The sequence below is a fragment of the Bombus affinis genome, unplaced genomic scaffold (assembly GCF_024516045.1).
Source record: "Bombus affinis isolate iyBomAffi1 unplaced genomic scaffold, iyBomAffi1.2 ctg00000083.1, whole genome shotgun sequence".
NCBI lineage: Eukaryota > Metazoa > Arthropoda > Insecta > Hymenoptera > Apidae > Bombus > Bombus affinis.
In genome coordinates this window covers 584,421-601,453 of record NW_026108831.1, presented here as the reverse complement: position 1 = coordinate 601,453, position 17,033 = coordinate 584,421, and the positions used below count along the sequence as shown (strand labels likewise).

Here is a 17,033-nt window from a genome sequence, read left to right as displayed (position 1 = left end):
CAGTGTTATACCGCATCAACCACCCCGATTATCCTAACCGAAATACGGGGATCGAACTATTCGTGGTGTCGATTATTCTAATCGTAACGGGAATTTACGACTCTCGTTGACGCGTATTCTAACGACCGCGTCTCCCCGCGATAGCTCGAAAATACATGGTCCTTCGAGCCGGATTCAGTGTCAAGTGAAGAGTGCACGCCAGTGACACCCACTACAATACAGTGCCACGTGAATCCAACACAACCAGCAGCGGAAGCGTTACCACCCCAGCGAGGTCAGTAACGTTAAGGGTCGACACATTTGAAGAGGTATAATTCGGTGGTTGAAACGCAACCACACATCCTCCTACCGCAAGGTGGACAATCGCCAACAGAAGTAAGTCCAAACGATTTCACTATCAATTACATAAAAAATAATGGCAACCGGAGACGAGCTCGCCAACTTGCGTCGTCGCCGGGGCTACTGTAGCGCCCAGTTTACACGCCTCGCAAAAAAACTGGAAGACATCGAACAATCAGGCTGTCCGGACGAGATCGACTTGCTTCAAATTAAAGAACGTCTAGAAACCTTCGAGAAGGAAATCCGTGCATTACAACACCAGATCGTAACTTTAGACGAGGGAGAGATCGCGCGCGGCAGTGAGCTAGCGGAAGAATACGAAAGGCTGCAATGCCGAGTAGCCAAACAATTAATCAATACACGACGAAGTACGCCGTCACAGTCGACAAGCGGCGAATCAGCCGTCGGCCGCGAGTCCGCGTCGCTCAAACTACCGGAGGTTCGCATACCTACATTTGATGGCGCCCTCGAAGATTGGCAGTCGTTTCACGATGCCTTCTCATCAGCGATAGATAGAAATGAAAATTTAGCACCGGTTCAGAAATTTCATCATCTCCGAACAGCCCTGACTGGCTGGGCCGCGCGAAGCATACAGTCATTACCCATCACCGACGCAAATTACGCAATCGCCATGGACGCTCTTAGGGAAAAATTCGACTGCCACCGTCAGATCTGCATGCGTCACTGGGATTTGCTTTTCGACTATCCCAAAATAACTAAAGAAACACCAGAAGCTATAGACGATCTTATCGAGACAGTTAAAGTACATCTCCAAGCGTTAGAAAGACTCGGGGATCCAGTCACGTCAAACGCCATTCTCATAAAGCTTGTCACGTCGAAGTTACCCTCAGCCGTTGTTCGCGAATGGCAACATACCCTACCGGACAAGAAATTGCCGCCATATACGCATTTAGTAGATTTTCTGAAAACACGGACGAATAGCGACAGAGCGTGTTCATCATTAACCGTCAAAAAGGGGGCGTCCGATCAACACGACCGTCGGCGACAGGACGCGCCGCGAAGCTATACATTCGTAACTACACATAATACGTTGTTGTGTCCGAACTGCCACGGACAACACGAATTATGGAATTGCCATGTCTTCAAAACGAAGACGCCCAAAGAACGCCTGGAAATCGCCAAAAGGGCGTCGCTCTGTACCAATTGTTTAGGCAAGGGACACGCTCTCACTCAATGCTCCGCGGGATCATGTCGCATCTGTAGACAGCGACATCACACGTATCTGCATCAAGGCCAGGGGCATAGCAAAACACGAACACGTGTCGGCCGAACATCGAGCGGTCGATCGTCAAGCGACCGATCATCCAGCGGTCGATCTTCGCCCAGTTCACCGTCCCCGCGTTCGTCACATCGTTCGAGACGCTCATCTTCGTCTCCCCGAGCGTCTCGCCGGTATTCTCGCCGAGAGTCTCCCCGAGAGTCTCCCCGAGCGTCTCCCCGAACGTCTCCCCGAGCGTCTCGTCGAGCGTCTCGTCGAGATTCTCGCCGAGAGTCTCCCCGAGAGTCTCCCCGAGCGTCTCCCCGAACGTCTCCCCGAGCGTCTCGTCGAGCGTCTCGTCGAGATTCTCGCCGAGAGTCTCCCCGAACGTCTCCGCGAACATCCCCGACACGCGAATCTCGGTTACCGCGATCGGCGGCATCGGGATCGACCATATCGTCCAGTCCTAAACGACACGGAAAACAATGACGTCATCAGACGAGCCTGTTAGGGACCGAACCACAGAAAACGGACTCATCGACCCCGCTCCCTTTTGAACCATTGCAACACGACTTGTTAGTCACAGCGCAGGTCAACATCTTGAATAATGAAATTCAACCAGTTCGTTGTAGAGCTCTGCTAGATACCGGCTCTAGCATGAACTTTATCACCGAAAGGCTCGCTAACTCATTAAAACTCAATCAACAGAAATGTTCGGTCCCAATCGAAGCACTCAACACGTTATCGACGACCTCGAAACGCTACATCACGGCCACGATCACCTCTATTGACGGCACATACGAACGCAACTTGACGTTTCTGATCATACCGACTATCGCGTCTTGGGTCCCAAACCAACCCGTAGATCGCTCAACAATACAGATACCTAGGAATCTCCAATTAGCCGATCCAAGATTCCATAGACCTGCTCCGATCGAAATATTGTTGAGCGCCGGACCAACACTAGCATCACTCTGTGTCGGCCAACTTGATATCAGTCAAGCAAACGGGCCCGACTTGCGTCTGCAAAAGACGAGATTCGGATGGGTCATCGGGGGGAGCCCAACCTCACAATCATTAGCATACGCATTTCACACCTCCACGACGGCTTTACAGGCAGACCTCGCCCGTTTTTGGGAAATCGACGAGGGTCCGCCCACCGCACGAATTTCGGAAGCGGAACGACAGTGCGAGGAGCACTTTCGAAATCACGTTCAACGCAACAACGAAGGGCGATACGTTGTCGCTCTCCCATTCAACGAAACAACTCCTCCGCTTGGATCTTCGAAAGCCATGGCAATGAAGCGACTCACTTCCCTCTGCCGTCGATTCCAACGAGACAAACAATTCGAAGCCGACTATCACGCCGTAATACAAGAATACTTGGAATTAGGACATATGACGAAGATCACCACGGACCACTGCACGGACGACGGATATTTTCTGCCACATCACGGCGTGATCAAAGAATCCAGCCGGACTACAAAACTCCGAGTTGTGTTTGACGGATCTGCACCAACCACCACCGGAGTTTCATTAAACGACGTACTTCATACGGGACCGAAACTACAAGACGACATATTTCTTATCCTTTTAAGATTTCGTTTTCATCAGTATGTCGTTACAGGCGATGTCGAAAAGATGTATCGACAATTTCTTGTGCGTCCAGAGGATCGGAAATTCCAACAAATCTTGTGGCGCAACTCTGACGGAGAAGTTGACACCTATCAACTTAACACAGTGACATTCGGGCTGTCAGCGGCCCCCTATCTAGCCATTCGGTGCCTCAAACAACTGGCAAACGACGAGGGACATCGATACCCACGAGCAGCGATGGTCTTACAGCGAGACTTCTACGTCGACGATGTTCTCACAGGAGCCGATACAAAGAACGAGGCACAACTACTGAGAACGGAGCTCATAGAATTGCTTAAACTAGCCGGCTTAAACATCCGAAAATGGGCAGCGAACGACCGGGCACTGCTACGAGGACTTTCCGAGCAGGACATAAACGATAAGCTGCTACTAGGCGAATCGCAAACTTTCAAAACTCTGGGTGTTGTTTGGAATTCCTTTGACGATTCGATCCTATATTCCGTCAAAATCAATCCTACCGCCTCTCGAATTACGAAGAGAACAATCAGCTCCGAAATTGCCAAGATCTACGACCCTCTTGGATTACTGGCACCAGTGATCGTTCGCGCTAAGATGTTGCTCCAACGACTTTGGACTTTAAAACTTGACTGGGACGAATCTCTTCCGGCTGACGTACACACAGAATGGAGCAAATATTATTCACAGCTACCTTTGCTAAATAACGTGAAGTTTCCACGTAAAACTATAATCAAGACTGCAGCGGAAATCGAATTACACGGATTCTGCGACGCCAGCGAAAGGGCGTATGGGGCATGCGTCTACCTTCGCACCATCGCTCCGGATGGTCATGTTTGGACACGACTCCTCACTGCAAGGTCAAAGGTGGCTCCACTCAAATCACAAACCATTCCAAGGCTGGAACTAAGTGGAGCACTTCTTCTCGCATCATTGGCCACTACAGTCCTTCAAGCGTTACCAAGCAAAATTTCTCGGACCGTTTACTGGACTGATTCTACAATCGTTCTACACTGGATTAATACATCACCTCACACGCTGAAAACCTTCGTCGCCAATCGTGTGACAGAGATTCAACAAAAGACTCACACCTCAGATTGGCGCCACATTCCCACTACCGATAACCCTGCCGATCTCATATCTCGAGGCCAATCACCCCAAGACTTCCTGCGATCTACCATTTGGCAACATGGACCAGAATGGCTCCAACAACCTGAAAAATACTGGCCGTCGTGGAACCCAATACCATTAGTTGAAATACCAGAGCAAAAGAAGGCAACATGTCTGTCCGTGACTCCGCCTGACCACAGTCTACTGGAGAGATATTCTTCTTGGCCCAAGCTGATAAGAATTGCCGCTCGTTGCCTCAGATGGAGGCAAAAACAGGATCGGGGGGGACCTCTAACCACACATGATTTAACCGATGCGCATAACAAATTGGTCAAATTGTTACAACTCTGTTATTTTCCAGATGAAATACGTACTCTCCGCACAGATCGAAATACTGCAGTGAAGGGGAAGCTGCAACGACTCAATCCATTTCTGGACAAGGACGAGATATTGCGAGTCGGAGGCCGACTCAGTCATTCACCAATGCCCTTCACTCAAAAACACCCGATCATTCTACCCAAATCCTCAGTTACAGCACTCATAATCGAGCATGAACACCTCCTAAATCTCCACTCCGGAACTCAAGCTACCTTATATGCCTTAAGGAGATCTTACTGGCCTATCGACGGCCGTAGTCAAGTTTGGAGCACGCTGAAGAAGTGCGTACGTTGCTGCCGAGCCAATCCACCTCCAGTAGAGTACGTAATGGGCGACCTTCCAGCTGCACGGATAACGGAATCTCGTCCATTTACTAACGTCGGAATCGATTATTGCGGACCGTTCTACATCAAGGAACGAAAGGATCGCAACCGACGAAAAATCAAGGTATATGTAGCAATCTTCGTATGCCTTGCAGTTAAAGCAGTCCACCTCGAGCTGGTCACCGATCTCACTAGCGAGGCCTTCATTGCTGCTCTGCGAAGATTCATCGCTCGCCGAGGATTCTGTGTAACAATTTATTCTGACAACGGCACCAACTTCGTTGGCGCCAACAATGAATTACGAGAGCTCCGAAACCTCCTGCAGTCCGACGATCATAAGGTAAAGATTCAGTCCTTTTTAGCCGATCGACGAATCGAATGGCACTTCATTCCTCCCAACTCACCTCACTTCGGCGGGCTGTGGGAGGCTGCGGTGAAGTCCTTCAAACGACATCTCAGACGTGTCGCAGGTAACGAGCTCTTAACATACGAAAATTTGAACACACTGATCATTGAAATCGAGTCTATCCTCAACTCCCGTCCTCTGACTCCAATATCATCTGACCCAAACGATCTTCTTGTCCTTACTCCCGGTCACTTCCTCATCGGAGATGCACTAACAAGCTTTCGAGAACGAGATTTCCGGGACACTCCATCCAATCGTCTCTCCAGCTGGCAACACATTCAAAGGGTCAAACAACATTTCTGGCGCCGCTGGCATCGAGAATACCTGAACGAGCTGAACATCCGAAATAAATGGAGCAAGGGCAGTCACGACATCCGAGTAGGCACCGTAGTAGTCCTCAGGGAGGATAACGTACCATCCATGCAATGGCCTTTGGGCCGCGTGATCAAGGTCCATCCAGGAGTCGACGGAATCATACGGACCGCTACCGTGCAGACGGCAACAACTACCCTGGATCGTGGCGTCAAAAGACTGGTCCCCTTACCCATTCACCCAGATCCAGACGAGTCCGACCACCCACACGGAGCGAAGGAGATTCGCCAGCGACGCACCTGACTCCACACCATATCATTTGATCGGTACCCTCTCAACGGGGGGAGGATGTTACGCCACGAGGCTTAACACAGGCTGTATTTTCTAACCGTCACTCGCGGCCCTACAATGTCTCAGTCAGATCGTCTTATCTGACCGCCGGATCATATACAATGTATCGACGAGCGCATAGCTGTCGCCAAGCAGCGAGTTCTCGAAACGTCGAATTTGGTCCGTTACGTTTTCCACGCAAGAACAGACATACGTGATCATAGGCGCGAACGGTGGCGTGACCTAAGTATAGTGGGGGTCGTCTTAAAGATGAGACAAAAAATTCATCAAAGGTCGATCAGTTCCTTGTGACGCGTCGAACGTTACACTTTGAGTCAAATTCTGAACGCCAATTCAAGTCGATCCGCGACATAGCCAAACATTCGCTTATTTTATTAAGTATAATATCGTGCTACGTCCACCAAGAGACTAAGCTCAATTGTAAGAGCCTTGCTCTATATTGTATACATCTATATTATCTGCGTGCGATAAAGTTGTTAATTGTTTATATCTTTTCAATCGTGTAGACTAATTGTTGGAAATATATATTATTATAATTCTGTGACTCTCAGTGTTATACCGCATCAACCACCCCGATTATCCTAACCGAAATACGGGGATCGAACTATTCGTGGTGTCGATTATTCTAATCGTAACGGGAATTTACGACTCTCGTTGACGCGTATTCTAACGACCGCGTCTCCCCGCGATAGCTCGAAAATACATGTAGTTTAATCGAAAAATTTAAAATTTGTATAAAAATTTATTCTAAATAGTATTTATGAATTTAGTATAATTTAATTCAAATTGTTTAAAAGTAGGGTGCATTAAATCGAGTTGGGAGTTAATAGATTTGACATTTTATTATTTTTAAAATTTAATAAGAGTAGAAATAACATAGAATTAAATTATTATTGGTTTCAGTATGTATATCGTTTTACCGGTAAGGATAGTGTTCCTGGTGTACCGTTACGAAGCTCTTTAACGCGTTAGCTACGATGCGACACTATCTTTCCTTAGTGTACTATGCTTTCGGGGATGTATACTACGCGTCTCTGTAGTAGTTCAATCTACCGACACATTCGCTTACCGTTTGAGGTAAATTATACGTACCGTTTGTCTCGCAACAGACTATTCTTATCCTCGAAATGTTTTATAACAATGTTAACAATATTCATGCAGAATATATAGAATTAAAATAGTAACACCTAGATCTATATATATATAGATATATATATAATAGTTGACCCATCAATTAAGTATATACAGTAATGTCTTAAAAATATTATTTCTTTTATAAAACACTTAAAAATGTAGTTTAATCGAAAAATTTAATATTTGTATAAAAATTTATTCTAAATAGTATTTATGAATTTAGTATAATTTAATTCAAATAGTTTAAAAGTAGGGTGCATTAAATCTAGTTGGGAGTTAATAGATTTAACATTTTATTATTTTTAAAATTTAATAAGAGTAGAAACAGCATAGAATTAAATTATTATTGGTTTCAGTATGTGTATCGCTTCTTCCGGTAAGGATAGTGTTCCTGGTGTACCATCATGAAGATCTTTAATGCGTTAGCTACGATGCGACACTACCTTTCTTTAGTGTACTATGCTTTCACGGATGTCTACTACGCGTCTCTGTAGTAGTTCATTTTACCGACACATACGCTTACCGTTTGAGGTAAATTATACGTACCATTTGTCTCGCAACAGACTATTCTTATCCTCGAAATGTTTTGTAACAATGTTAACAATTTTCAAGCGGAATATATAGAATTAAAATAGTAACACCTAGATCTATATATATATACCCACACACACGTAAGTATATTAAATTTAAATAAATTAAATTTTTATTGTCCAATATAATAAAATGACATTTCAATAAATATATACTATTGTAATTTGAATTTTACTTTTTTAAGAATTAATTATTAAAAATGATTAATAATATTAAATTAAATTTTTATAATCAGTGTAGATTTAAATTTTCAAAATTAATTTGAAATATAGTAATAGCATATATGTTACACTACAATCTAATAATTGACCTATCAATTAAGTATGTACCGTAATGTCGTAAATATATTATTTCTTTTATGAAAAATTTAAAAATGTAGTTTAATCGAAAAATTTAAAATTTGTATAAAAATTTATTCTAATTAGTATTTATGACTTTAGTATTATTTAATTCAAATAGTTTAAAAGTAGGGGGCATTAAATCTAGTTGGGAGTTAATAGATTTGACATTTTATTATTTTTAAAATTTAATAAGAGTAGAAACAGCATAGAATTAAATTATTATTGGTTTCAGTATGTGTATCGTTTTTACCGGTAAGGACAGTGTTCCTGGTGTGTCGTTACGAAGCTCTTTAACACGATAGCTACGATGCGACACTATCTTTCTTTAGTGTACTATGCTTTCACGGATGTCTACTACGCGTCACTGTAGTAGTTCATTTTACCGACACATTCGCTTACCGTTTAAGTTAAATTATACGTACCATTTGTCTCGCAACAGATTATTCTTATCCTCGAAATGTTTTATAACAATGTTAACAATTTTCAAGCAGAATATATAGAATTAAAATAGTAACACCTAGATCTATATATATATACCCACACACACGTAAGTATATTAAATTTAAATAAATTAAATTTTGATTGTCCAATATAATAAAATGACATTTCAATAAATATATACTATTGTAATTTGAATTTTACTTTTTTAAGAATTAATTAATAAAAATGTTTATTAATATTAAATTAAATTTTTATAATCAGTGTAGATTTAAATTTTTTAAATTAATTTGAAAAATAATAATAGCAAATATTTTACAATACAATCTAATAGTTGACCCATCAATTAAGTATATACAGTAATGTCTTAAATATATTATTTCTTTTATAAAACACTTAAAAATGTAGTTTAATCGAAAAATTTAAAATTTGTATAAAAATTTATTCTAAATAGTATTTATGAATTTAGTATAATTTAATTCAAATAGTTTAAAAGTAGGGTGCATTAAATCTAGTTGGGAGTTAATAGATTTGACATTTTATTATTTTTAAAATTTAATAAGAGTAGAAATAACATAGAATTAAATTATTATTGGTTTCAGTATGTATATCGTTTTTACCGGTAAGGATAGTGTTCCTGGTGTACCGTTACGAAGCTCTTTAACGCGTTAGCTACGATGCGACACTATCTTTCCTTAGTGTACTATGCTTTCGGGGATGTATACTACGCGTCTCTGTAGTAGTTCAATCTACCGACACATTCGCTTACCGTTTGAGGTAAATTATACGTACCGTTTGTCTCGCAACAGACTATTCTTATCCTCGAAATGTTTTATAACAATGTTAACAATATTCATGCAGAATATATAGAATTAAAATAGTAACACCTAGATCTATATATATATAGATATATATATAATAGTTGACCCCTCAATTAAGTATATACAGTAATGTCTTAAATATATTATTTCTTTTATAAAACACTTAAAAATGTAGTTTAATCGAAAAATTTAAAATTTGTATAAAAATTTATTCTAAATAGTATTTATGAATTTAGTATAATTTAATACAAATAGTTTAAAAGTAGGGTGCATTAAATCTAGTTGGGAGTTAATAGATTTGACATTTTATTATTTTTAAAATTTAATAAGAGTAGAAATAACATAGAATTAAATTATTATTGGTTTCAGTATGTGTATTGTTTCTACCGGTAAAGATAGTGTTCCTGGTGTACCGTTACGAAGCTGTTTAACGCGTTAGCTACGATGCGACACTATCTTTCCTTAGCGTACTATGCTTTCGCGGATGTATACTACGCGTCTCTGTAGTAGTTCAATCTACCGACACATTCGCTTACCGTTTGAGGTAAATTATACGTACCATTTGTCTCGCAACAGACTATTCTTATCCTCGAAATGTTTTGTAACAATGTTAACAATTTTCAAGCGGAATATATAGAATTAAAATAGTAACACCTAGATCTATATATATATACCCACACACACGTAAGTATATTAAATTTAAATAAATTAAATTTTTATTGTCCAATATAATAAAATGACATTTCAATAAATATATACTATTGTAATTTGAATTTTACTTTTTTAAGAATTAATTATTAAAAATGATTATTAATATTAAATTAAATTTTTATAATCAGTGTAGATTTAAATTTTCAAAATTAATTTGAAAAATAGTAATAGCATATATGTTACACTACAATCTAATAATTGACCTATCAATTAAGTATGTACCGTAATGTCGTAAATATATTATTTCTTTTATAAAAAATTTAAAAATGTAGTTTAATCGAAAAATTTAAAATTTGTATAAAAATTTATTCTAATTAGTATTTATGAATTTAGTATTATTTAATTCAAATAGTTTAAAAGTAGGGTGCATTAAATCTAGTTGGGAGTTAATAGATTTGACATTTTATTATTTTTAAAATTTAATAAGAGTAGAAACAGCATAGAATTAAATTATTATTGGTTTCAGTATGTGTATCGTTTTTACCGGTAAGGACAGTGTTCCTGGTGTGTCGTTACGAAGCTCTTTAACACGATAGCTACAATGCGACACTATCTTTCTTTAGTGTACTATGCTTTCACGGATGTCTACTACGCGTCACTGTAGTAGTTCATTTTACCGACACATTCGCTTACCGTTTAAGTTAAATTATACGTACCATTTGTCTCGCAACAGATTATTCTTATCCTCGAAATGTTTTATAACAATGTTAACAATTTTCAAGCAGAATATATAGAATTAAAATAGTAACACCTAGATCTATATATATATCCCCACACACACGTAAGTATATTAAATTTAAATAAATTAAATTTTGATTGTCCAATATAATAAAATGACATTTCAATAAATATATACTATTGTAATTTGAATTTTACTTTTTTAAGAATTAATTAATAAAAATGTTTATTAATATTAAATTAAATTTTTATAATCAGTGTAGATTTAAATTTTTTAAATTAATTTGAAAAATAATAATAGCAAATATTTTACAATACAATCTAATAGTTGACCCATCAATTAAGTATATACAGTAATGTCTTAAATATATTATTTCTTTTATAAAACACTTAAAAATGTAGTTTAATCGAAAAATTTAAAATTTGTATAAAAATTTATTCTAAATAGTATTTATGAATTTAGTATAATTTAATTCAAATAGTTTAAAAGTAGGGTGCATTAAATCTATTTGGGAGTTAATAGATTTGACATTTTATTATTTTTAAAATTTAATAAGAGTAGAAATAACATAGAATTAAATTATTATTGGTTTCAGTATGTATATCGTTTTTACCGGTAAGGATAGTGTTCCTGGTGTACCGTTACGAAGCTCTTTAACGCGTTAGCTACGATGCGACACTATCTTTCCTTAGTGTACTATGCTTTCGGGGATGTATACTACGCGTCTCTGTAGTAGTTCAATCTACCGACACATTCGCTTACCGTTTGAGGTAAATTATACGTACCGTTTGTCTCGCAACAGACTATTCTTATCCTCGAAATGTTTTATAACAATGTTAACAATATTCATGCAGAATATATAGAATTAAAATAGTAACACCTAGATCTATATATATATAGATATATATATAATAGTTGACCCATCAATTAAGTATATACAGTAATGTCTTAAATATATTATTTCTTTTATAAAACACTTAAAAATGTAGTTTAATCGAAAAATTTAAAATTTGTATAAAAATTTATTCTAAATAGTATTTATGAATTTAGTATAATTTAATACAAATAGTTTAAAAGTAGGGTGCATTAAATCTAGTTGGGAGTTAATAGATTTGACATTTTATTATTTTTAAAATTTAATAAGAGTAGAAATAACATAGAATTAAATTATTATTGGTTTCAGTATGTGTATTGTTTCTACCGGTAAAGATAGTGTTCCTGGTGTACCGTTACGAAGCTCTTTAACGCGTTAGCTACGATGCGACACTATCTTTCCTTAGTGTACTATGCTTTCGCGGATGTATACTACGCGTCTCTGTAGTAGTTCAATCTACCGACACATTCGCTTACAGTTTGAGGTAAATTATACGTACCATTTGTCTCGCAACAGACTATTCTTATCCTCGAAATGTTTTGTAACAATGTTAACAATTTTCAAGCGGAATATATAGAATTAAAATAGTAACACCTAGATCTATATATATATACCCACACACACGTAAGTATATTAAATTTAAATAAATTAAATTTTTATTGTCCAATAGAATAAAATGACATTTCAATAAATATATACTATTGTAATTTGAATTTTACTTTTTTAAGAATTAATTATTAAAAATGATTATTAATATTAAATTAAATTTTTATAATCAGTGTAGATTTAAATTTTCAAAATTAATTTGAAAAATAGTAATAGCATATATGTTACACTACAATCTAATAATTGACCTATCAATTAAGTATGTACCGTAATGTCGTAAATATATTATTTCTTTTATAAAAAATTTAAAAATGTAGTTTAATCGAAAAATTTAAAATTTGTATAAAAATTTATTCTAATTAGTATTTATGAATTTAGTATTATTTAATTCAAATAGTTTAAAAGTAGGGTGCATTAACTCTAGTTGGGAGTTAATAGATATGACATTTTATTATTTTTAAAATTTAATAAGAGTAGAAACAGCATAGAATTAAATTATTATTGGTTTCAGTATGTGTATCGTTTTTACCGGTAAGGACAGTGTTCCTGGTGTGTCGTTACGAAGCTCTTTAACACGATAGCTACGATGCGACACTATCTTTCTTTAGTGTACTATGCTTTCACGGATGTCTACTACGCGTCACTGTAGTAGTTCATTTTACCGACACATTCGCTTACCGTTTAAGTTAAATTATACGTACCATTTGTCTCGCAACAGATTATTCTTATCCTCGAAATGTTTTATAACAATGTTAACAATTTTCAAGCAGAATATATAGAATTAAAATAGTAACACCTAGATCTATATATATATACCCACACACACGTAAGTATATTAAATTTAAATAAATTAAATTTTGATTGTCCAATATAATAAAATGACATTTCAATAAATACATACTATTGTAATTTCAATTTTTCTTTTTTTAGAATTAATTAATAAATATGATTATTAATATTAAATTAAATTTTTATAATCAGTGTTAATTTAAATTTTTAAAATTAATTTGAAAAATAATAATAGCAAATATTTTACAATAGAATCTAATAGTTGACCCATCAATTAAGTATATACAGTAATGTCTTAAATATATTATTTCTTTTATAAAATATTTAAAAATGTAGTTTAATCGAAAAATTTAAAATTTGTATAAAAATTTATTCTAAATAGTATTTATGAATTTAGTATAATTTAATTCAAATTGTTTAAAAGTAGGGTGCATTAAATCGAGTTGGGAGTTAATAGATTTGACATTTTATTATTTTTAAAATTTAATAAGAGTAGAAATAACATAGAATTAAATTATTATTGGTTTCAGTATGTATATCGTTTTACCGGTAAGGATAGTGTTCCTGGTGTACCGTTACGAAGCTCTTTAACGCGTTAGCTACGATGCGACACTATCTTTCCTTAGTGTACTATGCTTTCGGGGATGTATACTACGCGTCTCTGTAGTAGTTCAATCTACCGACACATTCGCTTACCGTTTGAGGTAAATTATACGTACCGTTTGTCTCGCAACAGACTATTCTTATCCTCGAAATGTTTTATAACAATGTTAACAATATTCATGCAGAATATATAGAATTAAAATAGTAACACCTAGATCTATATATATATAGATATATATATAATAGTTGACCCATCAATTAAGTATATACAGTAATGTCTTAAATATATTATTTCTTTTATAAAACACTTAAAAATGTAGTTTAATCGAAAAATTTAAAATTTGTATAAAAATTTATTCTAAATAGTATTTATGAATTTAGTATAATTTAATACAAATAGTTTAAAAGTAGGGTGCATTAAATCTAGTTGGGAGTTAATAGATTTGACATTTTATTATTTTTAAAATTTAATAAGAGTAGAAATAACATAGAATTAAATTATTATTGGTTTCAGTATGTGTATTGTTTCTACCGGTAAAGATAGTGTTCCTGGTGTACCGTTACGAAGCTCTTTAACGCGTTAGCTACGATGCGACACTATCTTTCCTTAGTGTACTATGCTTTCGCGGATGTATACTACGCGTCTCTGTAGTAGTTCAATCTACCGACACATTCGCTTACAGTTTGAGGTAAATTATACGTACCATTTGTCTCGCAACAGACTATTCTTATCCTCGAAATGTTTTGTAACAATGTTAACAATTTTCAAGCGGAATATATAGAATTAAAATAGTAACACCTAGATCTATATATATATACCCACACACACGTAAGTATATTAAATTTAAATAAATTAAATTTTTATTGTCCAATAGAATAAAATGACATTTCAATAAATATATACTATTGTAATTTGAATTTTACTTTTTTAAGAATTAATTATTAAAAATGATTATTAATATTAAATTAAATTTTTATAATCAGTGTAGATTTAAATTTTCAAAATTAATTTGAAAAATAGTAATAGCATATATGTTACACTACAATCTAATAATTGACCTATCAATTAAGTATGTACCGTAATGTCGTAAATATATTATTTCTTTTATAAAAAATTTAAAAATGTAGTTTAATCGAAAAATTTAAAATTTGTATAAAAATTTATTCTAATTAGTATTTATGAATTTAGTATTATTTAATTCAAATAGTTTAAAAGTAGGGTGCATTAACTCTAGTTGGGAGTTAATAGATATGACATTTTATTATTTTTAAAATTTAATAAGAGTAGAAACAGCATAGAATTAAATTATTATTGGTTTCAGTATGTGTATCGTTTTTACCGGTAAGGACAGTGTTCCTGGTGTGTCGTTACGAAGCTCTTTAACACGATAGCTACGATGCGACACTATCTTTCTTTAGTGTACTATGCTTTCACGGATGTCTACTACGCGTCACTGTAGTAGTTCAATCTACCGATACATTCGCTTACCGTTTAAGTTAAATTATACGTACCATTTGTCTCGCAACAGACTATTCTTATCCTCGAAATGTTTTATAACAATGTTAACAATTTTCAAGCAGAATATATAGAATTAAAATAGTAACACCTAGATCTATATATATATAACCACACACACGTAAGTATATTAAATTTAAATAAATTAAATTTTTATTGTCCAATATAATAAAATGACATTTCAATAAATATATACTATTGTAATTTGAATTTTACTTTTTTAAGAATTAATTAATAAAAATGATTATTAATATTAAATTAAATTTTTATAATCAGTATAGATTTAAATTTTTAAAATTAATTTGAAAAATAATAATAGCAAATATTTTACAATACAATCTAATAGTTGACCCATCAATTAAGTATATACAGTAATGTCGTAAATATATTATTTCTTTTGTAAAAAATTTAAAAATGTAGTTTAATCGAAAAATTTATAATTTGTATAAAAATTTATTCTAAATAGTATTTATGAATTTAGTATAATTTAATTCAAATAGTTTAAAAGTAGGGTGCATTAAATCTAGCTGGGAGTTTATAGATTTGATATTTTATTATTTTTAAAATTTAATAACAGTAGAAACAGCATAGAATTAAATTATTATTGGTTTCAGTATGTATATCGTTTTTACCGGTAAGGAGAGTGTTCCTGGTGTGTCGTTACGAAGCTCTTTAACGCGTTCGCTACGATGCGACACTATCTTTCTTTAGTGTACTATGCTTTCGCGGATGTCTCCTACGCGTCTGTGTACTAGTTCAACCTACCGACACATTCGCTTACCGTTTGAGTTAAATTATACGTACCATTTGTCTCGCAACAGACTATTCTTATCCTCGAAATGTTTTATAACAATGTTAACAATATTCATGCAGAATATATAGAATTAATATAGTAATGCCTAGATCTATATATATACACACACACACTGACGTACATGCGTTAAATTTAAATAAATTAAATCTTTATTTTTCAATTTAATAAAATTACATTTCAATAAATATATACTATTGTAATTTCCATTTTTACTTTTTTGAGAAATAATTAATACAAATGATAATAATAATTAATATTAATTTAAATTTTTAAAATTAATTTGCAAAATACTAGTATTAAATATTTTATAATAGAATTTAATAGTTGCTCTATCAATTAAATATTTATATTAATGTCGTATATATATTATTTCTCTTACAAAAAATTTAAAAAATTAATTCAATCGAGAAGTTTAAAATTTGTATAAAAATTTATTCTAAATAGTATTTATGACTTTAGAATAATTTAATTTAAATACTTTAAGAGTAGGGAGCATTAAATCTAGTTCGGGGTTAATAGATTTGATATTTTGCTATCTTTTAAATATATTAAAAGTGGAAACAGTATAGAATTCTGTTATTACTGGTTTCAGTTTGTTTAAACGTACATTATACGAGTAAACCGAAATTAGAATTTTTACAAATTGATAGATTAATGAACAATAATATAGTTAGAATCTTTTTGAAAGATTTTATACTAGACTATAATACATATTATATATATATATATATATATATATATATATATATATATATATATATATATATATATATATATATATATATATGTCGGGTCGTCGTTAAGATTTGAGTTAGGGTTGAGGGCGTGAAACGAATCCCTATTGGCGCTAGACGTGATCATTATGCAATAGAGGAGATATTTACTAGTGCAAATATGACTATGATGGAATTGGACAAGTAATCGAATAATTAGGTACTCGAGAAGCTAATGACAATGATCCTAGGCTCACTAACGAATCCGCGGTCAAGGGGATGACGGACTCTACTTTTCCTCAGCGTCTAAGTTGTACTCAATGTTAATGCACGGGGCAATCACTACGCATCTGA

General features: G+C 34.6%; 1 protein-coding gene across 1 annotated transcript; it reads left to right on the top strand.

Moving 5' to 3' along the window:
* Positions 1-1,167: 1,167 nt before the first annotated feature.
* Positions 1,168-6,297, top strand: LOC126927367 (uncharacterized). Its single transcript, XM_050743526.1, has 2 exons — positions 1,168-1,261; positions 2,079-6,297. Exons 1-2 carry the CDS (start codon positions 1,204-1,206, stop codon positions 5,999-6,001), a joined length of 3,981 nt encoding a protein of 1,326 aa, XP_050599483.1. The 5' UTR covers positions 1,168-1,203; the 3' UTR covers positions 6,002-6,297.
* Positions 6,298-17,033: the final 10,736 nt, after the last annotated feature.